General features: G+C 48.4%; 1 protein-coding gene across 1 annotated transcript in view; it reads left to right on the top strand.

The window, feature by feature from the left end:
• Positions 1-10,972: 10,972 nt before the first annotated feature.
• LOC103780584 (actin filament-associated protein 1-like 2) overlaps positions 10,973-23,806 on the top strand; it is a gene marked incomplete at both ends in the record, with an annotated part of 23,323 nt that continues 10,489 nt past the window's right edge. The window contains 4 exons of the mRNA XM_008948274.1: positions 10,973-11,101; positions 11,631-11,708; positions 16,234-16,325; positions 20,663-20,753. Of these exons, the coding sequence (XP_008946522.1) occupies positions 10,973-11,101; positions 11,631-11,708; positions 16,234-16,325; positions 20,663-20,753 (390 nt within the window). The remainder of the gene's footprint in view (positions 11,102-11,630; positions 11,709-16,233; positions 16,326-20,662; positions 20,754-23,806) is intronic.

The raw sequence follows: 23,806 nt of genomic DNA, 5'->3' as shown, positions 1-23,806 counted from the left end.
TGGCAGTTCTTTACCAGCTAGCCAGCAGTTGTGAGGATGGGAGTCTCTTTTATGTCTGTGAGTACTAGAACACTATCTGGAGGGCAGTTCCTGCTTGCAAGATGCTAATCGTGTCCTTGACTGAATTGCTTCCAGCACTGGAGGCAGAGCCATAGACCAGCCAGGCTGCACTTAGCTCTGAGTAAATGCAGACTTCCTTCAAGTCATTACTTTCATCAAAAGCTAATAATTTGTTAGTGCCAGAGCTTGACTCTGTTCTGTTCACCTTTTGGATGGAACACATGGCCGTGTGGTTTTGAGCGTGGGCAGCATGGTTTGCCCTGGCTGCAGGGAGCTGGGCATGAGCTGCTGAGCCCAAACCACTGCTGCCTGCTCACACTGCTCCCTCAGGCATCCACATGCTCCCCAGGCAACCCGGGCAGGAAGGGATCCCCAGTTACTGTGGATAACAGAAGTGTTCTTTAGCAGGTAATGCTATGAAAGGAGAAATGCCAAGCTGGGCAAATTATAGCTGAGCTACAGGGATGCCTCCAAAGTCAGTTAAAAGGGAGATGAAAGAGTCAAATGTGAGTTTAAAAAAGTTTCAAGGAAGCTGAATTTGCTGGAAGGGCTTGATCTCGTTCATCAGCAGTTCCTTGTCACAGATTTTCTGCTGAAATGGTAAATGAAAATAATGATCTAACTTTTAAATCTGTGATAGGATTAGTGATACCTTTGGCGTATTTATGTAATGAGTTTCAGAGATTTAATTCAGAGTATTGTTCCCAGTCTGGATAACTGGCTCTCGTTCATGTAAACAAAGTATAAGACAGACAAAGTAAGAAAATCTTTTTTATCCGGTAAATGGTTGTTTTGCTGGTTTGAGAGCTGAATTTCATTTCCCATGCCTCACAGTCAGGATAGACAGGGAGAAGTTTTCCAATTCACATGGAAAAAAAGAACACCAGTCCTCGTCCTGGTTCTCTGCTGCCTCAGCCCCCTGGGCTCCTGCAGGACCCTGCTGGGGACGAAGGCAGAGGTGCAGCACGGTTGTCTCACCCTGACCCTCCTCTTTCCACCTGTGTATTTCCATGGGTTTGACTTGCTGCTGCTTGGTGATGAGACACAAACCCAGGGTGCTGGTGTTGGCTTCTCCTGTGACCCTAATGGTGAAACCAGATTTATTTCTCAGTTTTGGCAGCAGAGCAGCTGTGGGCAGTGGGACAGGTCCATCACTGTAAGTCAAACCAAGATATCTCCATTAGGTAGGTCACTGCACAGATTGCTTATCTCAGTATATAGATGTCCATGACTTCTGTGGTCCTTGCTCCATGATTCTGATCATGATCACACGATGCAAGGCCTGGATCTGTAGGGAGACAAACAGGAACACACCTTGTATCACCTCACACAGTGCTGTGCAGCTCCAGCAGCCTCTGTGGCACTGGCATTCTGACTCTATATCTTCACTGGTTCCACGTTGGTTTGTCTATTACTGCATCGCTGATCCCAGTACACTCCTGGTTTATGAGCAGTATTGTATCACCATTTTTCCTCCAAGTGTTGTCTCCTGTGTTTTGCCAGGCCATGTTTCTTTCATACAAGAAATGTAACCTGTGTGTGCAGCCATTGCGTAAATTGGGTGGATTGGGAGAGACTCTGAGACTTTTCCCCATGAGTGACATTTGTTTTCCCTAAGGCAGTTAATACTCGTTTTTATGAGTCTTGGACAGAGAGCATCTACTAAGAAAACATATTTGGGAGTTTCTTGGGCAACATGGATTAATAACACAGATACCACCTGGTACCAAAAACTTGAACCACATTTAGAAACCTGTTAAGTGATGAAAGCAGTATTTGGGTGTGAAGCAGGGCACAGCCTCTGTTTCTCTGGAGCATCACTGCAGCGTTAGGACAACACTGGTGTTTCCCCACAGAGCATGTGTCTGGAAACAGCTCATGTGGTGCCCAGCTGCTGTGGTAATCCATAGCAAAGAGGGGAGCTGCCTGTTTCTGGGAGGCTGTTCTTCCACCCTGGCTTCAGTGAAAGGTCACGTTGGAGGTGTGGGAGTGGTACACAGGTGGCATCTCTTGAATGTAAGAGTGAGGATATCAGCCCTGTTGTCAGGTGACCTTCTGGCATCTGTGCTTTCCCCATTGCCGTGGGAGGGAGGGTGGGAGCTGTGGGTTCCTGTGGTGGCAGATGCTGGAGCCCTGCTGGGAGATACTCGCTGAGCACTGGTGACTCATGGCAGGAGAGGGTTTGTAATTTGACCTCCAAAGTACTGCGTAGTCATTCCCAAACCTTCCCTTCCCACACCTTGTAACCCTGCAGTGGAGTTCCCCAAGTGTTGATTTGGTTGAGTCTTGTTAGGAAGGTGGGTGAGCTTTGGTCCTTGTTGATATCTGTAGACTGGGAAATGTGAGGAGAAAGAAAGAGAGGGTGAGGAGAAGGAGTTGTGGTTTTTTTGTTTGTTTGTTTGTTTGTTTTTTGTTGTTGTTGTTTTGTTTTGTTTTTTGTTGTTGTTGCTTTTGTTTTTTTGAGTAAATTTCTCTGCTGATGATTATACACTGGGATTCCAGAGAAAATCTGTTTTGCACATGGCTGCATCCACAGTGCTCAGCACCTCGGCTGCATCCTGCTTCCTCCTGGTGTCTAGGCTCCCAGGTTACCCTGGGGAGGGTGGATAAGGACTGCACACAATGTTTGGATAAAGGATTGAGCAAGATTGTGAAGAAGGAAATCTAGCAATCCATAATGGTGTTGTAGGCTCTGCCAGCCTACCCTGATACACTTCAGCATACTTTTAAGACCTGTTTTTCCCCTGCACTGGTGCAATAACCTTGCATAGTCATTCTGCTCTTCAGCTGTAAGAAGAGAAGCCCAGCCCTGGGTGTTGTGGCTCAAAGAGCCCTTGCTGCAGAGGAAATGGCAAGGAAAAGTCTGGGGTCTCCAGATCCATGTGTCTGTCTTTCTCTCTGAGCTCTTGCTTTTGCCTTCTTGAACGTAATTGCTTTCCCCTTCTGTTATGTTTCTATTGTTCGTTGGAGAAATGATGCCATTAAATCAACAGAGAATGGTGGGAAAATGCTTTGATATGAGGCCTTCAGAGGGTGTGTGCATGAGTGTGTGTGTATGTCCTCCCTTAAAAAACAAAACAAAACAAAAACTCTGTGTGTCTGGCAGCTTCCTTTAATTTGTGCCTTGCCTGCAAGAGAGAAAATCTATCTCCAAATATTCTTGGCAGTTAACCTCTTTATTTGTATGGAAGTGGCACAAGCTGCAGGATGTTGTTCCAGGGCTGTTGTTCACTCTTATTGTGATAGTTAATCTCACTAGGAGTCTGTGTTTTCCCAGTCACTGTTCTGGGAACATGGTATCCCAGGCTTCTTTTTTCCATGGGAAAGATGGGTCCTATGGCTGTGGGCTCTGGCAGGTACTAGGACAGCTGTGTGCCCACTATTCTGTAATGCGGAGAGGGATGGAAACGTGCTTTCTTCTAGACATACCCCTGCTCCATAAGCCAGGAACATTGGCAAGGACCTGAACTGAGGTGCAGCAGCGCATTGACACCTTTGTGGAGCAAAGGAGTGTTCAGGCAGAGGAGAACAAGGCCAGGCTGAGCAGGCAGCTGTAGGATGGCTCCTTACACTGGGTTTGAGCAGCAGAGCCCCATGTGTTTGTGTCACGTAGATGAGTTTTTTGCATGTTTCTTTTTCTTGAAAACAGCTGCTCTATTTGATCAGACGCCTCTTAGTAGCCCCTTCCTGGATATAGCAATGCACTGCAGCAGGCAGCAAACAACGGATGTACTTTAAGTTGCAGGTCAGGTGGTCACCAACCCCCCCAGAGAAGTCAACCCCATAGTGGTGGAGAGGAGAGCAAAACTTCATGAGACAAAAAACCCCAACCCAGTGACTCACCAATCTTAGCTGAAAATTGAAGTAGGAAGGGGGGGAGAAAACCAGCAGAAAGGACTGTGGGGAGAGAAGGGAACCAATGGTGGCAGCTCTAGAGATAGGACTATCTCTGTTACGCCACTGTAGGATTCAACTCTGGGGCTTGGCAGCAAACCTGACTTTTGCTTGGTACAAATTGTTGGGATTGTTTTCCTCCCTGCTAGGAAGGGAGCCCACTCCCTGCTCTTGGGAATATTTACCTTAGAAAGAGGATCCTGCCCTGCCTGGCTTGTTCCAATTTTTTCTAGTTGACAGTTGGCTTGATTTGGTTTGATCCTTACTTACTCTCTTGGATACTGTGCTGATGTTTCTTTAGTTGCTTCCCTGATGTTTTCCTAGCTGGGTCCTGCCCCAGCAGGAGTTACCCTGTTGCACAAGTGATACATGACCTGGTCTCCCCACATGCTGAGCTTGCAGCACTTTGCAGGGTGACAGTCCAATCAACCTCAGGTCCCAGCACTGTTTTCCATGGCATTTTGTGATATGTCCCCATTTGCTGCTGCTACATGCATCACTGAGCACCTGAGCACAGACCTGCACTCTGTAGCCCAGTAAAGATTTGGGGATCTTCTAGGTTTGAGGAGCAGTCCATGAATCTGGCATGCTACAAAGGGAAGAGATGCTGACTTATCTCAGATGTCATCCAACAGATTTGTCAGTGTGAGACCTCAAATGACTCACCGGGTGCTCTGTCGTGGAAAGACTGAGATCCTTTGCAAAGAAAGATGGCACTTTATTGCCCTTGAAGTTTCATGTGTATCCCCTCTATCGCATATATTAAAGCACTATGGCACTAAAATACGAGACTGCTCACTAAGAACTCCTTACGATACAGGGAGGTTCATGTTTTGCTTCTCTTCTCTCTTCCTTCTGTATTGTTTTTTTTTTTTCCTTAATTTTTCTTGGATGCAATTTCCCCTCTTCCAGCGCAAGGAAAAGAAGTCTGTTATTTGCTCAGCTAGCTGAAAAAAAAAAAAGCTTTGTGTGCATTTTCTGCTGCTGTTTTGTTAAAGTTGGGAGTTTCTAGGTTAGAGCTGCTGCTTCTCAATACAAGTCTTGTTGGAACTTGGGGAGCAGCCCACGCAGAGCTGCTTGGGTTCATCGGCGCAGTTCACAGCCCACAGCCCACCAGACACATTGTTTGCCTCTCTCCTTCTATGATTCATACTTTGCAACAAAGCCGAGCCTACTGCTCCCAACGTGAGGGTGAAGCCAGGCGGTACCGGATTTTAGGTACCTCAATAGAAGCAGTCTAGGGGGGTTTTTCTTTCTTCCTTGTGAACACTCATCATGCCTGAAAATCAGACAGCTTTGTGACAGTGCTCACAACTGTCTGAGTCTTGTCTGGTTTCATAGGGAAACTGTGATAGGAGTTCTCCAATTTTACAGTTTTCTTACTGTAAGAGACTTTTAGCTTGTCTCAGGTTTGTGAATTTTGCCTTTTGTTTTATTTAAACTAGCAGTGATTCTCCAACGAGAAAATTCACTGATTACCAGAAGTTTTGTGGGAAGGGAGGTTTTGCTGGTGGGTTGGTTTTTTTTCTCTTTTTTTCCCTTTCCTTTGAAAAACACAGCACTTCTCTTTTTCCTATGGGGCAAAACGTCTTTTTTCTACAAATATTTGTAATTTTTCTCTTGGAAAAATTGAGGTGTTTCAACCGGACAACAGTGATCTGGGCTCCTTTTTTTCCCCATGAAAAGCTAGAAGAGGGAAGTCTGGTCAGTCGTTGCAGGTACAGGGTGTGGGAAGTAAATCCTGGTTTCTGACGGTCAAAACCAAGCTGGCAAATTTAGTGTGTGCGTGTCTGCTTTTCTGTGCATCCCACCCGGGTGAACGCTCATGAGGTTTCAGTGTGATGGGGATGCTCTTCAGAGGAGCAGGTTTCTGGCATTCTACAGAGATGCTACTTTTTCCTGGCACTGTATTTGGGTGAGCTGTTCACCACGTGTCCTTCCTTGCATGACATTGCCTGTGTGTCCTGAAGCCAGCAGCATCCAGAGCAGGAGAGAAGATGTATCTGCTGCAGCAGAGCTGAAGCACTGCTCTACCCTTTTCTTCATGGCTCTTCTGCAAGACCCTGAAGCCAGCAGGATGAGGAGGGTTGGCTTGACTGAGGAAGGATCTGCTTTGCTGATTTGGAAGCTGGCCCTGCGTAGGGGTCATCCAGCTGTTACAGCTGTCACCATCCACACATCTGCCTTTCCTCACAGCTGCGGAGAATGGCCTTCTCTAGCTGTCATCGTGAGCAACTTCTCCCTCTCGCAAAGGCCGACTGTTACTGTAAGACTTCAAGTTAGCCAAGTGGGCTTGGGCTGGGTCCTCCTGCTCTGCTGACAGCGCTCACTGTTCAGCAGCCTGAATGCAGCCTCTGTGCGCGCCCGTCCTTCCACGCTCCTCAGCTGCCCATTGATTCTCTGCAGCAAAGGCAAAAGAAACCGGGGCAAGAAAGGAACTGCCTGCTGCCAAGGCAGCCTCTGGGGAATCCCGGTGCTGCCAGCCCGGGCCCCTCAGTGGGAAATGGGGGACAAAACGCTGTTGTGGGACGTGCTGCAGGGAAGAAGGGGGTGGGGGCACCTCGGGGAGCTGCTGCTCCCGTGGCCCGGCGCTGGCGCGGGTCACAGCGCTGTTGGTGGTTCCGCCGCCTCCGGACTTCCCAGGGCTTTTGAAGCTAAAGCCCGGGCATGCCACAGGCTGCAGGTGTTTTCCAGGTGCCGGAGTCTGTGCTGTTTGCCACCCACTCAGCCCAGCCCCTGCTAGGAAGGGTGAAGTCAAAAGTACCAAACCTAGATCCTGCTATGGGTGGGTTGGTGGGGAATCTCCTAGCACTCTGGGATACACGGAAGGGTGGTTTAGGAGTGAGATCTGCAGACTGGGACACAGGAAAGCTAGGTTGGATTCCTGATCTGCTGGTGAATATGCCTGTATCCTTGGACAAATTGCTTCATCTCTCCATGCCTTAGTTTCCTGTTAGCAAATGATACTCCTTATCTTTCACCTCTCATCTCAGCAGAGGAAAGAGTTTGTCTTTTAGTATGTATCTTATTACAGTTCTTTGTCCAGTGGCTGGGGCCCCTCTACCTTGATAAAAAAAAATAATTGAATTTAGATTAAATGATCTAATATAGTCCTGCCCAGTGGTTAGCAAGACACTTGAATGAAAGTTCATTCTGAGCCTGTGTTTCCATTTCCTCAGAAGGCCAAGGCATGAAGTAATTAGATGTAGACATAAGGTTGTTATTGTAGCGCAATGACAAAGATCAGTGGTTATTGGTAGGAATGGCTCTTATAATCTAGTTTAATGGTCATTTACCTTTCAGTGACCTTAGTGTCAGACAAAATTGGCAGCTTTCTTGTAAGGAATGTGCTTCCTCAATGGGGGCTTTGCAGGCTACTGCATTTTTTTGCTGTAGCTTCACATGAACTAGGATAGGCACCACTGCAGTGCAAGAGACTTTCTGTCTGCAAAGAGAGGCTGTAGATTCCTGACAAAAAAAAGCCCTTTTCAGTGCTCTGCTACTGCCACTAAATTGCTGTCGAAGCAGATCAGTCATGTTTCAAGCACTTCTTTGCTTATTGCTGCAACCAAAGTTGCAGCCTTCAAATGGAGGGTCTGCTGTGCTCGGAAGGCTGCCCAGGAGTTTCTGTTGTGTTGTCCTGTAGTGAAAGGAGGGAGACTATCTCTCATCCAGTTAAGTGCATGCAAGAGGAGCTGACAGTCCTGGTTGTAACCCCCACCCTGTAAGTCCTCATTACATCAGTAAAGACTTGTTATTTCTCTTACAATTTAAAGTTCAGTCCTTTCAGCGATGGTTGTTCACTCATTGCAGAGGCAAATCAGACCCATTTCCATTGACTGTGGTGCTCCTGCACCTCTCTTCATCATGTGTTGTGAAATCCTTATGGGTTTCACTCCATGACTGATGATTGTGGCCATGGAGAAGACCATGATAGGAGCTATGCTGTGATTTCTAATGGTACCCTCTACTTGTGGCCATGCTTTGTAAGGAGATGATGTAGGTCATATTCTGGGGCTTGAGAGGACAGGATTCAGTAGAGGTATTCACAGTGACTTTGGCTAAATGTCTTAATTCTTCTGGGCAGGTCTTAACCTTAGAGGTAATCTCCTGTTTTCTATGAAGTAGGCAGAATTTTTGCAATTGTTATGGAGTTATTTGAGATGGTGCCTGAGAGATTGAGTCATTTGGGTGTCCCCAAAGAAGTGCTATGAGAGTTGAGAAGCTCAATGTAGCTGTGGGAGAAGTTTTTACAAAAGCACCTCTGAGACTTGCGCTGCCTTGTGATACAGGCCTCTGTCTACTTCTGCATCTCATCCTGCTGCTCACAGGTATTTGATTTTGCACACATGTTCCTTGCATCTGTAACTATTGCTCTGCAGAACAAGCCTAGATACAGGAATTGCCTCTTTATGCTCTCAGTTTTAAAGTGCTGAGATAAGGAGGACAAAACAATGCAGCCTGGAGGGAGAGCCATTTGTTTCAGGCTGCTTTGGATAACCACCACCCTGGTTTTGCCATGAGCATGTTCCATACATCATCATCACAGCATGATAGCTGGGATCAAGCAGTGGTTTCCAGCATTCAAACTCCTGAGATAGTTTATCATACATGGAGTCTCAACTGCTTTTAGACCTATTGACCTGCTGTGATACTTACTTGCACAGAGGATCTCACAGACCCTAATCATATTAATTATTCTCATTTCTCACGTTCATCACTGTCTGATAAGTGTTAGCTTGTTGTTCTTCTGATGTGAGAGAATGAATGGTCACATTCATTTCAGTGGCAGTTTATTTTTGCAGGTATCAGGTTTGGATTGGTGAAATCCAGCTGAGATCAAAGAGATACTTGCATAGAAGCAGGTCGTTTATGTGCTGCTTCTTGCTGAAGAAGAGCAAACTGAATCTGTCTTGAGTCCCTTTAGTCTGAATCCATTGAAGTCTGACAGAATCTTTCCACTGACCTCTGTGGCCCCAGGATCGTGTCCTAAATGAGTTGCTTTGAGTCACCAGAAGCCTGCATTCAGCTTTGGTGGGCTGGAAAATGTAACCTACTGTATGGGCTGCACTATTCATAAGCACTTGGCCCTGTGTATGTGCTAGCCCTGGATGCCTGGAAGAAGAATAAAGTCATTTTCCACAGTCGTGGGGGTGGAAGAGGGAGTGGGAATGATACCCCCTGCCCTGCAAAGCTGCTGTCGTGACATCCATGTGGGCAGCTGTTGGGAGCTGACCTGCTTCTGAAGCGTCACACTAAGATTAGGTATTTTTTTTGTGCTGTTGCTTCTAATATCATCACTGACACACAAATGTCCTGTCCACCAGGCCTGACCAGTAGGAATTGACCTCAGTTTAAATTTTCTGAAGTGGGCCACTGAAGCAGATGAGTGAGTACAGCAAGGCTGTTGTTTACCCCAGTGGAGTTTCCTTAAACTTACAAAAAGCAGGGTCCGTAAAGCTTGAGAGAAGCTGCTTGGGACTGTTTGACACCAAATGCACACAGCTCATTGTTTAATGACATCAGTGGCACCTAATTTTGTCATCAACAAATACTACCTTACAGTTTATGGAAAAAGCTGTTGTTTCTTGAAGTGATTCTTGCTTTTTCTGGGCTGTGATGGGTCATAGCTGGGCAAGACAGCAGCTAGGAAAAAACATTCAGGCTAAGTCAGTGTGATACAGTCTGCCCTGAGTATCCATTCCCTACAGGCCCTAAATCAGACCAGAGGAGAACTCATTTGGTGTAGAGGGCATAAAACAGTGTGAAGAACTACTAGTTGGTAGTTCCTCTGGAGCCATTGTTGATTGATCTGGAGTCATTAGGCTGTTACACGGTCAAGCTAGTGAAGATTAATACTGGTTGAGAGCAGTAGCATGTTTCCCAATTAATGGCTAGCAACATAAACCTTTACAGTGTAATTTATGCTTTATTTATCAGTCTTCCAAAATGTTCTCACCCAAGGAAGGGTCACCTGGTGGCTAAAGGTGGGGGAGTGGGAGGGTGATGTTAACACTAATGATGGTGGTGGGTGGGAGCAGCCCTGGCTGGGTTTCCATGCTTTTCCCACACACGGTCCCTCATTCTTGCACGGTGCTTCCTCTCTCCACATAATACTCTGTTATTTCCTCCCTGGAACTGGTTCCTGCCACTGCTGCTAATTAGCCCATGATAAACTTCAGCGTGAACAAAAGCAAGCAATTAAATGCCTGTTGCTTCAGCGTGAGCCCTGACAGAGGAGTGATTTGTGGGTGGCAGAGCTGAGTAGCACCTCCTTAGGAGGAAAACCAGCCTGTTAGCCTGGCTCAGGCACTGGTGCTGGGCTGTGGTGTCTCTGAGTCACTTGTAGTGGCTACACGGGGACAGCTTCAGGTTTTCCCAAGGCTGTCTGAGATGCTGCTTGGTCTTGGGTCTTCAGTTCCAGGTGGTACAATGATCTCTGTGGTTGCTACCCAAGCAAGATGGCTTGAGAAGTTACTGAATTAGGATTTTTAGCTGTGTAGGGGGTTTGGGGTGGGTTTTGTTGTCTCTTTTTGGGAGGCACGCATAAACATTTTCAAATTGTTACAGAGGAATGAGGAGGGTCTTTGGTAGATCCCAATCCAAATGTTGTTTGGAGGATGTTTGCTGGGACTCCAGATGCAAGCATCAAGATGTTGTTAGGTGCTTTTGTGTGATCTCAGCCATAATGCTCAAAATCCCTCTGGGCTTTCCCCTTTTTAGGAAAAAAATCCTATTGGAAGAAGAATAGTTATTTACATCAGATTTTACTGGTGTATGTACAGACTAAGGAAAGTCAGAGGTTTTTTGGTTTTGTGACTCCAGTGTGTTGTTTGTTTTTTTTTTTTTTTTTCAGAACTGGGGGGGAGAGGGTGAGCGTTCAAACTCAAAAATGAAACATTAATTATTCCTGGACAGAAAAACAAAAAGGCTCTTGGAAAATACATAATTAATGCGTGTCCTCTTTTGACACACCACCCAGCTGCTTTGCCAACAATTGTCTCTGTTGCTGTTGTAGCTCTCGAGCAGCTGCTCACGGAACTTGAAGATTTTCTGAGAATACTGGACAAAGAGAACTTGAGCAGCACTGCCGTGGTGAAGAAGAGCTTCCTCTCCGACCTCCTGCGGGCCTACACCAAGTCCAGTGGTACGGGCAAGGGAAGCCAGGGCTTTGGGGCAGAGGGGTCTCATGGGAATCGCTACAGGGTCTTGAAGCAATGTTTTCCTGGAGGCTGGTGGGAATGGGAGACATGAAAATTAGAAGGAGAAAATGAAATGGAGATTATTTTTGCAGTGACCTCTAATTGTTTATTTAAAATTACTATACTTAAGTGTCCAGCTTTACAAGCAGAGGATTCCCAAGATTCCTGATTCTTTCTGTTTTCCTTATTAAACCTTGAGTTTATTTAATCCACTTTGTAAGATACACAGGATGTACTGTTTGGCCAAGTTAATGTTTAAGTAGAAATTTTAGCTTATGGAATTTCCTGACTATAAAGCATTTAATTTTTCTGCTTTTTATTATTGCTTGGGTTTTTTTCTGCATATTGCCTCAACCAACATGCTCTCCCCAAATGTACTCAGCGGGGACACTTTTGACATCTGTTTTTGTGGAAAAGCTTAGCCACGTGAAAGCAGCGAGTGGGTAAGGAGTTCACTTTTCCCTGTGATTGCAGGTGGCGATGAGGAATATATTTATATGAACAAAGTGACCACCCATAAGCAGCAGGGTGACCAGGAGAAACAAGACAAAGGTAGGAAGCTGCAGATTAATCTGTGTCATGTCGAACTGGGTGACGAAGGCACATGATGTTTAGAGCTTTGCTTTGCTGGTGGAGGCCCCTCAGGCAGCTCTTCCATGGTGTGGAAGGACAGCCATTTTCATATATTCCCTTAGAAATAGTGGTCTTTGCCAACACTGTGAGGTTATTCCTGGAAGTAGCACTTTGGAGGGCATTATTTTGGGATAAAAATGTTGCCTTCTAAGGCTTGAAGCTTCAGTGCCTGAAATATTTAAGGAAGCCTTCATGGTTACTTTGGCCACAAAACAAGTTGCTTCCCCTGTTTGAGACCCTGAAAATATGTGTCTTCTCTAGTGTGTTGCTCTGTGCTAGCCCAGAGGGTCCGGGTCATGACAACCCTGTGAGGTAAATTCCCAGGAGGCACATGAGTCTCCATCTGTGTGGGCACCTTCCTCTCCTGGGGGATGGCAGAGTTCTGTGGGGTACGAGGCAAGAAATGAAACCTGGATAAAACACTCCTTTCCAATTTAGCTTTCCCAGGTTTTGAATTTGGAGCATGGCAAAGAATGTAATTGTCTAAAAATGTTCTTGCTCTTTGAAGTTCTTCACTAAAACTGCTTTGAATAATTGCACAGAGTGAAATTGGCAGTGGCACGTCTCCTGAACGCACACCTAGCTGGAGGCTGACTGAGCCTCAGAGGTTCTGATCCAGGTAGACCAGAGGCCACGTCAGTGCAGCCTGCTGTTGACCTGCTGGTCCTGCAATAGTCGGGAGAGTTCCACTTCCAGAGTGGTTTGTTTTGGATTTATTGGTTTGTGGTGGCTTGGTTTGTTTTTTAAACTACCTGCAGCTGAATTTAGATTAACTTCAAATCCCTGGGCAGACAGGATGTCCTCCCAGATGACACATGCAGCCCCCTGTGATCTCCAGCCAGGGCCCTCTGGGAGATGCTGTGGTGCTCTCTAACAGCACTGCACAGCCTCCCGGTAGCTCCCAGCAGCTGAGCAGCAGCAGAGACATCTCTTTATATATCTCTTATCTGGGTGGATAAAACAGGGCTTGTGCCGAAGCACGGGGGCAAATTTCAGTCAATTTATTTTGAGAGCTGGTTCTTTTATTTCAGACTTCCCTAGCAAGGCCGTGGACCTGCCCACTCAGTCACTCCCTGTGGGACCTGGCACTTTGCTCTTTCTCTGTTTTCAGCAACTTCCCTATTCCAAGTAAAACTTCAGAGTTATGTGGAAATGCTGAAGTCAGTGAGAGACATAGATGGGATCTTAGCCATAGCTGCAGCTGGGTGTGCAGCCCGGATCCTGCTTCTGTGACTGGGTGGAGAGGTCTGTGGCCTGTCTGGTCAGTGGTGGGACCTGCAGGTTCAGGTTTAGCAAACAGAGGGGGCCCTAGTGCCCACCGGTGCTAGGAGGGTGATGTGGATCTGCTGGTGGTTAGTCACCTCCCTTTGCCCCTTTACCTATTGCTGCTCTGTGCACTTTGGTTCACCGAAAGCCTTTGATGGGGTGTGGTGACCACACTTTTGTGGCTGAGGCCAGCAGAACCTCTTGTGCCCTGCAGGGTTCCTTCACCACCATAGCTGGTGTTTAAGTGTGCTCTAGCAGCACAGGGTGAAATGCTTCCTGAAGTGATAATACATCACCCCCGAGAGTCCCCCCTCCAGACCTTAAAATACACTATTTCTGGAAAAAAAAACCCCATATTTCACTGCTTGCTGTCTCTACTTCCAATTTCATCGTTAGGGATTTAACCTGAACAGTATGCTGCTTTTGAGATGCACTTTTATGGCACAGTAATTGAGTTGCATTGAGTGATGAAAGATCCATCGTTTACTTGAGAAACAAAGCAAGTCTCTACCCTGCAAGTCCATGGGGCTCTTCAGTCAGCCAAATGCCATCTCCTTCTGGAAGTTAGCACAGAGGGCTTGAGGTGCAGGAGTCTGGGAGGTGGGAGAGATGCACGGTGTAGGGCTCCTGGTGGTGCATGCTGTGGCCCTCTTAGCCCAAATACCAGAAGACGCTTCAATTCTACAAAAAACAAAGAGCATGGATAAGTAACAGGACAGATGATAATTTTAGCAGGCTTTTGGCTGTTTTCCCTTCTTCTAAATTCCAGGTTTTAGAGAGCTATCTTTATTAGAAGACACCTGCAAAGTGTTAGTGCTTGTCTAGGAAAAATTGCTCCTTCCCTGTCACCCCAGTAAGGAAGCAGTCTGTGATTTGTGGTGCTGATGTGTGTAGCAGGAGAAGGAAGGGCTATGCAGAGCACATGCTGTGTGGACTCTCACTACAGAAAGTATACATTGGGTGCTTGTTCCCATATGCTGGGCACAGCCATAGCTGCCCTCTGCAACCTCAGAACAGAAAACCCCTGTAACCTTTCCCCGGGGTCTTGTCAGGATGGAGGTTAAAGGGATGGATCTTCCTGCACAGAGCCAGAAAATCAAAGCTCCATCACATCCTGCTCTGCTCCTCAGCTGGAGTACATGGGCGTGTGTCCATGGAGGTGGGCAGGTTTCCAGCAGGGTGAGGACCAAATCTGTGGTCTCTGTCCTGTGCTCCAAGGTTGGTGGGAGGAGGAGGAACTGCTGGTACAGAAATCAAACAGCTTTTTCCTGGCACAGTGAGGTTCAGTGGGATGATTGCTAGGTTTGTTGAGGAGTTGAGAACAGATGGCCACCACTTGTGAAGGGTTTGGCAGTGGTTTTTTCTGCTGCAATGATTTCTCCTCAGTAGAACGGAGTACAGAAGGCTCTGCATGATGCAGGAGGCTGCATGTTGGCCTGTCTGTTTCTCTCTGTTCAAGAGGCCCCTAAAAATTTCCCTGTGTGGACAACTGTGAGTGTGCAGATAATCCCTTCTTGGGAAGTAGTCCACTGGGGCTTTAGAAAACCTCAAACTTGTTTCTGGTGTTTTCAAAAGTAGCAATGGCCTCAGCAGCTGCTGCTGATGGAAGGTGTCTGTCCTGAGAGTGCTGTTCTCCTTAGTCCTTTGCAGAAAAGGCCAACCTCCAACAGCAATGTGTAGATATGACTCTGGTAGTATAATTGTGGGGTATTTTGGTAGGTGGATCTCCCCATGATCAGTCTGTGTCATAGGTTCACCTGCTTCACTCTTTTTGAACCTCACAAGATATCCAGCAGCCCTACCTGAGAGGTGCAAACAGCTGCTTGGAGTTGCTGTCTATCGATCGATGGACATCCTGACTTACTGAAGTTAGCCAGTGCTGAAGACCAGGAGAGCTGTGTCACAGGGAGCAAGTTGTCACAAGAGATGTGTTTTGGTGTCTTGTGCTGTGAGGCCAGGAGCTGGCTGCAGCCTGGCAGGGCAGAGCTGTTATCGTGGCTTCCAAGCGCTAGACGTGAACAAAGTAATGTGGCTTCCAGCTGCTATTTTTGAAGCCCAGAAATATACAGCAGAGTTCCTGTCCACATCATCTGGGTGCAGTGCTCGCCACTGCTGGGCACTGCACAGTGCCTTGGTGGCTTCTGTGTGTGCCTGAGGAACGTGGCTGGAGCATCAGCAGGTGACAAAGGGAGATGGAGCATCAGCTTGCTGCAGATTTTGGACCAAATTCCCTCACTTTATTTACTGGACTTGCAATATCCGGGTACCTTAGCCTCGTTTTCCCAAAGTATTTGGCAAGAGATGCTCTGTGGAAAGGGTCTTCCCCTCTGCACAGTATGATGCCTTCAGAGTCCTTAATTTTTCAGACATTTGTGACTTGCTCCCACTTGTTCCTGAGTATTGCTGCATTGCACTGCCTTGGAGGTCGTGGGATCTGGGCACTTGTTTGAGGCCACCCAGGAGGTCTGTGGTGGGGAAGAGGAACTGAGCACGAGTTTTTCTGAGCCTTCCATGTACCCTCCAGCTACTGAATCACTCTGCATTCAGCTGCTTGGAAAATCTGACTTTCCCGAGGCAGATGTAGGTGGCCTGGAGCTGTTCTGCTGCCATGTGCCCTTTCACACGTTTGGCCTGGGCTGCCTCGAGAGCAGCTCTTCCTTCAGTAGCAATTAAATTACTGTTCTTGGCTGGGTTTGATGCACGCTTGTGCAGCCCAGCTAGGCAACAACCTTTGCAGTTTGCTCTGGGAGCAGGGTGGTATTAGCTCCAGTTTTCTGGAAAGGCAGCAGAGGTGGGGATGATCACTGAACTGTCTGCTGGCAGCAGCAGGGATCAGAGGTCACAAGGACTGAAGTCCTTGTGGGTTTCCAGATACTGTGTAGTATCTGCCCATGCTGCTTCTCAAGACCCTTTAGAGTTTCAGCAGTAGGTCTAGGCTTCATAGTTTTCCCTCCAGAAGGAAAAACATGCCGTAAAACCAGAAGCCAGCTCCTTTGTTGGGTCTCCTAGTGCCACATTCCTGGGTATGGCCTGAAATGACATGGTGGCCCTGCAGCACTGCCTGTAATTGTCACTCTGCTTCCTACCAAAATAGCACCTCACTGTTCCTGCACAGCCCTGGGTTCCTCTGTTGGGAACTGCCATGTGTCATTGATATAATTGTGTTTCTGGGTTGCAGTGCTGGATCAGAGAAACTCCTTGACCAATGGAGACTCAGGACTGCCTTCATCCCCTCCTCAGAAGAGCCTTCCAGATCTCCCACCTCCAAAGGTATGTTTTGTAAATCCTTTGTTTTTCACTGCCTAGCCCACAGCCTGGGGATCCAAACCTCCTGAGGCTCCAGTTCTGTTATGTGCTGTGCAGCATAGCTAAGTGGAGAGCCCTCTGTCAGTCTATGGTAGTGAGGCAAGTGGTTGTGGTGAGCTTTATTTAAAAAAAAATAAAATAAAATATTCAACTAGGAGCTCCCCAGTGTGCACGTTTCCAGCCACACGTTTCATCTTTATGAACGCTGCGGTCTGCATGCGGCTGGTGCAGGCCTGTGGCTGGTGGCCCAGGCAGGGTGGCTGTGGTCCAGGGCAGCTGGGCATCCAGAAACCCCTGTGGGTCCCAAAAATGGGCACACATGGAGCAGGCAGCTGGAGGAGCCTTGTGCTTCTCCTGTGCAAAACGGGCTGTGTTCCCTGCCAAGGAAACCTGCACCCGTGGCAGGGCAGTCCAGGCTCAAAGGAGGAAGAGAACTGAGGTTTTCAGAGAAACAAAGGTGATGATGGCTCTCAGATGTTGCTTTGGAAATCTCCCAGAGTTGTAAAGCAGCAGTGCCTGGGCTGCTGAAGTGAACTTAGGAAAGCCAGGAATCCTTCCCCTGTGGAGTGGTGGGGAGGTCCCCGGGCAATGTCAGGTCTCCCGTTCTGGCAGAGCTTTGCACAGTTTGGCCATTAGCAGAGAAGATCAAGTTTGCTTGAAGTGCCTGGTGTTGTCTGTGTGTTGGATGTCCATGACAGGTGTTATGCTGGTTGTACAGCCCACGGGTCTAGCAGGAGTTGTTGCTGGCACTTGAGGTTTTTTTCTGTAGGGCAGCTGTAAATCTAGCCAAGGTCCAGTTCAACACCATCAGCTGTCAGCAGGATTCTTGTCTCTGTGCCAGCAATCCAGCCCAGCTGTCCTAGAGAGTCACAGGTCATCCTTGAGACCCTGGATGTTGCTGTTCAGTAGTTGATCCAACATGGGAATTGCTGTAGCCGGGATTTTGGGATGTTAAAGGAGAGAAAGGCAGGGAGTGTGTGTGGAGACGAGGGGGAGGCATGGAGCAGGACAGGGTGGTGCATCCATCAACCATAGAGGAGGATCTGCGCCCTTCCTAGGAAGCAGGACATGGGGTGAGGCCCCAGGACATCAGCACAGGGGCCTGTGTGGCTGACTTGGAGTTAGCTGGAGGAGCTGGGAAGGCAAGGGGCTTAGATGGGGTGCAGCCAACAGCCTCTCAGAAACAGAGCAGTTGCCTGTTGGGAGCTGCTCCAGCCCCAGGGGTTCTGCCCACGCAGCCAACTGGGAACGTGGCGCGGGGGCTGGAGCAGCCTGGGGGCAGTGACCGGAGCAGGAGTCGCTGCTTGCCTTTGGGTTTCTCAAAACCAGAGGGGATGGTAGCTGTGGCAGGGAGGAGAGCAGGAGGACAGCAGTGCAGTGGAATGAAGACATGATGGGGAAGCAGCAGCCGGGTGTCCCCAAGGCATTTCTGCTTGTGCTTGGTGCAGCCCAGCTTTCTGATAAGGCATTCGGGAAGTTAAATGAGGAAATTAGCAAAAAAACAGTCAAGGATTTTAGCTGAGAAGGGTACCTAAGCCATCTGTCTTCTCCTAAGCCTCTGCTCTGCATTCCCCAGCCTGCTGGCACTGGAGCTAACTTCCCTTGGGTGTAGCAATCTGAGTATCAGTGAGCTGCTGGCAGCAAAGATACCTGAGTAAACCTCAAGGAGTGGGGCTGGAGAGAACTCCAATGTGGTCCCTGTCAGTGTGGGGGAATTGATGTGGAGAAGTGAATTTTCCTTGTCTGTGTGCTGCTCCTGGAGTGGGCAGGAGCCATGGACACTAGGGTGGAGGAGGAAGAAGCATAAGCTCCTACACAGTAAAATGGGGAAGTTAGGGGAGGACCTCAGACTATGTCTGTTTTAGCTGTGTGGACTTCTCTGTGGTTTGGTAATGTTAAGGCACCCGTTGGTGTTGCTCTGCACTTGCCTTTTGAAGCAGAGAAGAAATATGGTGATGGAGCTCTGCACAGCATATTGTCCCTGGTATTCACTGACACCAACAGTCAACACGCAGCCCAATAGAGGTGACCCAGCTGGATCCCACTAATTTCTTTGGATTTGTCCCAAAGCAACCTTTAAACAATGAGTCATGCAGGCTGTGGCTCATACACCAGTGACCTTTCCTCTGTGGCAGCTCTGGCAGCTCCACCACTTTCCACAGCCGTCCACGGGGGAGGTCATGCGGAGTGGATGCAGATGCCCAGGGTGGTTTTATTTGCATGCTCCATTGTGCCATAATGCAATGGGCAAATGTTCTGCAAGGGCCATTTTGGGTAAGATAACATGGTCTCTTTGACTTGAGCTAGAGACAGAACAACTCCACGCCTTTAGGGAAGGAGAAGAGGGAAAAAATAGCTTCTGGGGCATCTGAGGTGCAGTCCCACCTAGTCCCTCTTGGTTTCCATTGTCCATAGGAAAGAAAAGAGAGCAGCCCCTTTCCCTGCTTCCCCTTCCCTGGCACTTCTGGGATGGTGTCACACAAACCCACAGCATTTCTTTGTGTACTCAATTTGTTTATGGCCGTAGCACGATGTGAGCTGGCTACACGCAGGAGGCCACCACAGATGGCAATTGCAGACACATTCCCTAGCCAGGGAAGGGATTAAGTAAAGCTTTGGTGTGGCTAGGTTTGTTTTTATTTCTTCAATTTAACACATTAGGACAAGTTCCTAAACCTTTTCAGTGTTTGCAGGCAAGTGTTTTCCAGCTACGTGGCTCTGGAGAGCAAGCTCAGAGTCTGCTCGCAGCATCTGGCAGACCCATGTGGGAAGGAGTTCTCATCCAAAACACTGAGGAAGTTTGAGGTTGGCAGAGCCAAGGGCAGCTCACCCGTGTGGGAGCAGAGACACGTGACTGGGCTGGTGTGGCCAGGGTACCTGGCTCCCACAGCCTCAGTGGCATCCCACGTTGTGGGCAGCTGCTGGATAGAAGCTGTTTTCCTTCAGAGTTTCCTTTCTCCTTCTGGGCAGCAGTATGTGTTGGTAGGAATATCCAGGGCAGGGTGGGCAGCTTTAAACCTGAATTGGATGGTGCTGGCATGACCTGCAAAGGGGCTGATCTTGCTCTGCAGCTGATGCCCAGCTGGCCCCTCTTCTCCAGGCCACTGGGAGCAATTGCATGGGCTGACATGAAGGGCTGTGCATGGTCCACAACCTTCAGCATTGCTGTCTCTGCAGAGAGAGACATGCTCTTCTGCCTGTCCTTTTGGGAGGAGAGGGGCTTTAGTCCTGCATACACTGAACGTCCTGCCCAGGATTTGCACAGGTCTCAGTCAGAAGCCTGTTGAGGCATTGTGAGCCAGAGCATTCCATTGTCAGATGATCAGGGGTGGTTTGACCTGGGTGAGGAGAGGGACACCTCACTGGGGAGCAGGGGGATGCTCCTGTTGGGTCATGGTGGGAGATGAGATGCCACGTATTTTGGGAAGAACACAAGCTCATCCTACTGTGATCTCCAGCTCTGCTGTCTCACTTTTCAACGGCTATGTGAATTAGCTGAAAAGTAAAAACTTTGTTACTTAGCTTCCCTTTTTTATTTTTTTTTTCTTTCCCTCAAGTGTTGGTATTTCTACATGATCAAGGCCATTTTTCCTGCCAGCCCTTGCTTGTGTTTAGGGAGGGGCTTGGCAGGCACCACAGGGTTTTTCCAGCGCTTGGATTCTTTTCAAAGACTTATTTTCCATCAGTGTTGTTTATCCATTTCCTTCATTTTTTTTCTCAGAGCACAATTAAAGATTCCTGCTCCTGAAGTGGAGATTTGTAGCCGTTGGTTTGGGATCAGTCAGACCTGGGGACATGACCAGGGAACACTCGGGCTGCGCTCTGCGGTGCAAAGCCAGGACTGCACCAACGCCCACCCTCCTGCCTCCCTGTTAAGATAATCAATAGCACAGAGGATCATCCCCAGTTACAACGAGCAGCTTGGAGATGGGGTTGGTGCAGCAGGCAGAAGTCCCAGGTCACAGTATGGCCAGTGGGTTGCAGTTGCTGCTTTTGAGGAAACCTATGAGTTGATACTTCCAGAGCTTTCAGCACTATTACAGAAAATAACATTTATGACACAATTATACAGTAGTTTCCAAGAACTACTTTATATTTGAGCTAACTGTAGACTGGAAACCTTCAGCAGTCTTTCTTCCCTGTCATCTCAACCAGTTTACATGAAAACATCCTGGTGTAAACATGTATAAAGTCTCACCCACTAGGATGTGCTTCAGCACTAAAAAACCCAGAATGCCCCATTGTTTTCAAACATCTGTTTTTACCTTGAATCATGCTTATTTTATTTATTTATTCTACAGATTCCTGAATCAAAACAACCTCCAGTCCCCAAGATCGAATCCCCAGAGGGATATTATGAAGAGGCTGAGCCATATGATGTCTCTGTAAATGGTATATCACAGCTAACTCTTGGGGGGTGGTTCAAGTGGGAGATGGAGGACTTGAGGTTTATGAGAATGAGTAAACAAAAGCACAGACATTTCTTACAGTTTGTGTGACAAATTTGTTTTCTGATGCTGGCCACACTTCATATTACAGATCTAATACTAGCTGGAAAGAAAAGGCTACTGCATTACTCAAATGTTTACCTTTCCTACAGAAATAAGTCGTATGCCTGGGTTAATCTAATATCACTGTAAAATATTACAAACCATTGTGGATTTTCTTTCTGTTGATGATTTTCTGGCAGATAGGCTGTAGTCAAATTCAGGAGCAAGTGGTGAAGCTGTGGTGGCTTGTATTCCTAGTGGTCGAATCATCCCTTTGGGGCTCAAAGTCCATGACTGTTGGTCTGTGAGACATGATAGCTGGTTTTACAATTGCCTAGTTATTCAGCTCTGTCTCTTGTGGCAGTTTAACAGTCTGTAGACTTGATTAAAAAGCCATGCTTCATGTGAGGGGACAATGTGTGGGTTCCTTCTGCACACACTCACTTGCTGCCTGGGTCCCAGAGGTGTCCCCAGCAGTGCCACCTGTCCCTGTCACCCGTGGGCTCCCCACTCTTTCAGGAGGAGACTGCTGCACACAGGCTGAGCTCCCACAGTCTCACTTGTTAAGATGTATTCCTGCATCCTTCTTTTGGTGAACACCCTCCCTGAGAGATTACCTTCCTCTGATGTGACAGCAGAGCTGATCTTGTCATCGCTTTATAATCCATTTAAGCCCAAATGAGACTGATTATATGGCTCTGCTGCAGAAGCAGATCTCTGCTTATCAGCCTTGACTGCAGCAGGGTGGGATTCAATGATTTACATGCTGTAGGGCAGAGCTGAGCAGGGAGAGTTGAGGCAAGCAAAGAAGTGAGAGTTAAGGGTAAAAGATTTGGCTCCAAAACCTTGGCTGTTGAATCTGAGCTGTTTATGAGAGAAGCTGAGTCCTCCAGCCGCAGTGTGCATCACCAGGCTTTGAAGCTCCCTGGCAGGGAAGCCCCAGCAGTGCCACTGTTGGGAGATGCATTGTTGATGCACCTGAACAGCCCTTGCTGCACGCGTGCACCCTGTGCTCCTGGGCAGCTCACTGTGGGTCACTCTCCTCAGAGTAACTTACGGGTTACAGTGCTAAACAAAACAGGGAGATGTAGAAAGCTTCCTTTCCCTGAACCATTCTGCTCTGGCTGCAAATGCCTTACAGGGCTGAACAGGAGCATGCCCAGCTCGGGTGGGAACTCCTGGGCAGCTCATAGCTCACTGTGGGTCACTCTCCTCAGAGTAACTTAGGGGTTACAGTGCTAAACAAAACAGGGAGATGAAAGCTTCCTTTCCCTGAACCATTCTGCTCTGGCTGCAAATGCCTTACAGGGCTGAACAGGAGCATGCCCAGCTCGGGTGGGAAAAGGTGCAGGTCCTCATGGCCACGGAGAAGCTGCTGGGGGGAGGAGAACTCCTCCCAGCTCTGCCACATGCAGTCAGGTGCCAGCTCAGGGTTGCTGAAATGCCCTGGGTTGTTTGGCTCGGGTGAGGGCTGTGATGGGCAGCGTGGAGGAGGGTGAAGCTCTCCTGCACCCAGAGCAGCACAGGACACTGAAGACGGTTTCCAGTTGCCTGCACTGTGAATTGCACTGTGAAAAAAATGAGCATTTTTTTCCTGATGCACATTAAGACAGCAGACGATGTGCTAAGAGCCATGGCATGTAAAGACATACTTTGGATTCGCTGGAGTATGGCCACGGATCCATGTGCTGGGACACCCAGGTTGTTACCCAGGCAGCTCCATAAACTCCTGTGGTGTCAGAGCCTCGGCTGGCAGGAGCGATAAGCACCCGCCCAGCTTAAACCGCTGCTTTTCCTTGGGAACCTGCTGCTTAAGGATGCAAATACGCCCACCATCCACTGAATCCAGGCCAGTCAGGTGCCTAAGGAAATGAGAGATAGAGAGAAAAACACATGATTGGAACACTGTCAAAATGGAGTAAAATCATCCTGGGCGCTGATGGGGCAGACTGTGGCTGCTAGAAAGAGTAAAAAAGCTAATGGCTTTTCAGGTGGCTTGTGTGAGAAGGAAGGTTGCAGCATGTCACCGAGAAGCTCTGTGCTTTTTGGCAGCCTCATGTTTGAGGTGGTGCCTTGGGGTGAGCAAAAAGGAGGAGCAGGGAGAGATGTAGAGCAGCAGGTGTGTGGCAGGAGGAGGCTGCAGGGGCTCGGGATAGGGTGAGATGTGGCATGCTGTGTGGAGCAGCCATGCTGGGGAGCTGCTGATGCCCAGTTAGCCTGAAGAGATCAGGCTTCAAATCCCATGGCACATGGGCAAGCTTGTAGGTCTTGGTCCTGCCCATTTATTCACCAAGTACAAAACTGGGCTCCACATCCCTTTTCCCCCCTCTTGCCTTGTCAGATGGCAATAGTGCCCTGTACCTGTTTTATGCAGAGTGATGCTCATTGCTAGCACATGCTTGGAGACCTTGGTGATTGCTGTTGCTAAAGGGCAGTCTGCACACGCCTGGGTTTGTCCTGGTGACAGGTGCTAAAGCCTGACTCCAGTAGCCCCCCCAAGCCCTCTGTGCTCCCCACCCTAAGCTGGGCAGGGAAGGGGCTAGTGGTCCAGGGAGCTGCTGGTGGTGTTTGTGACAGAATTGCAGCACAGGCCTTGGTAGACACCTATGGCCTCCAAACAAACAGGCGTAATGAAATCAAACAAAACCAGGCACACCGCTGAACTTAGGGGGTGCACTGGCAAGCAAGGCCAAGTGTGACTCCCTCCCCGGCCGGTCCTCGCCTGAGTGCCAGGCAGCAGTGGTGGTTCTGGCTGAAACGGCTCCTCAGCCCTGGCTGGTCTGAGCTACAGGGATGATGATTTTACTTGCAAAGGGTTTTGCCTTGTTTTGAGGGGTGGGTTGGAAACATTGTCCCTGTTTGGAGTCTCGCTGAAGTTGGTGCTCCTCTGTGGGCAGCAGGGACGGGGCAGCCTCACCGGCTGGGTGGACTGATGCCTTTGTTCTCTGCCTTTGC

The sequence above is a fragment of the Merops nubicus genome, unplaced genomic scaffold (assembly GCF_000691845.1).
Source record: "Merops nubicus isolate BGI_N331 unplaced genomic scaffold, ASM69184v1 scaffold29629, whole genome shotgun sequence".
NCBI lineage: Eukaryota > Metazoa > Chordata > Aves > Coraciiformes > Meropidae > Merops > Merops nubicus.
The sequence above is the reverse complement of the archived record's forward strand: the minus strand, read 5'-3'. Positions and strand labels throughout refer to the sequence as shown.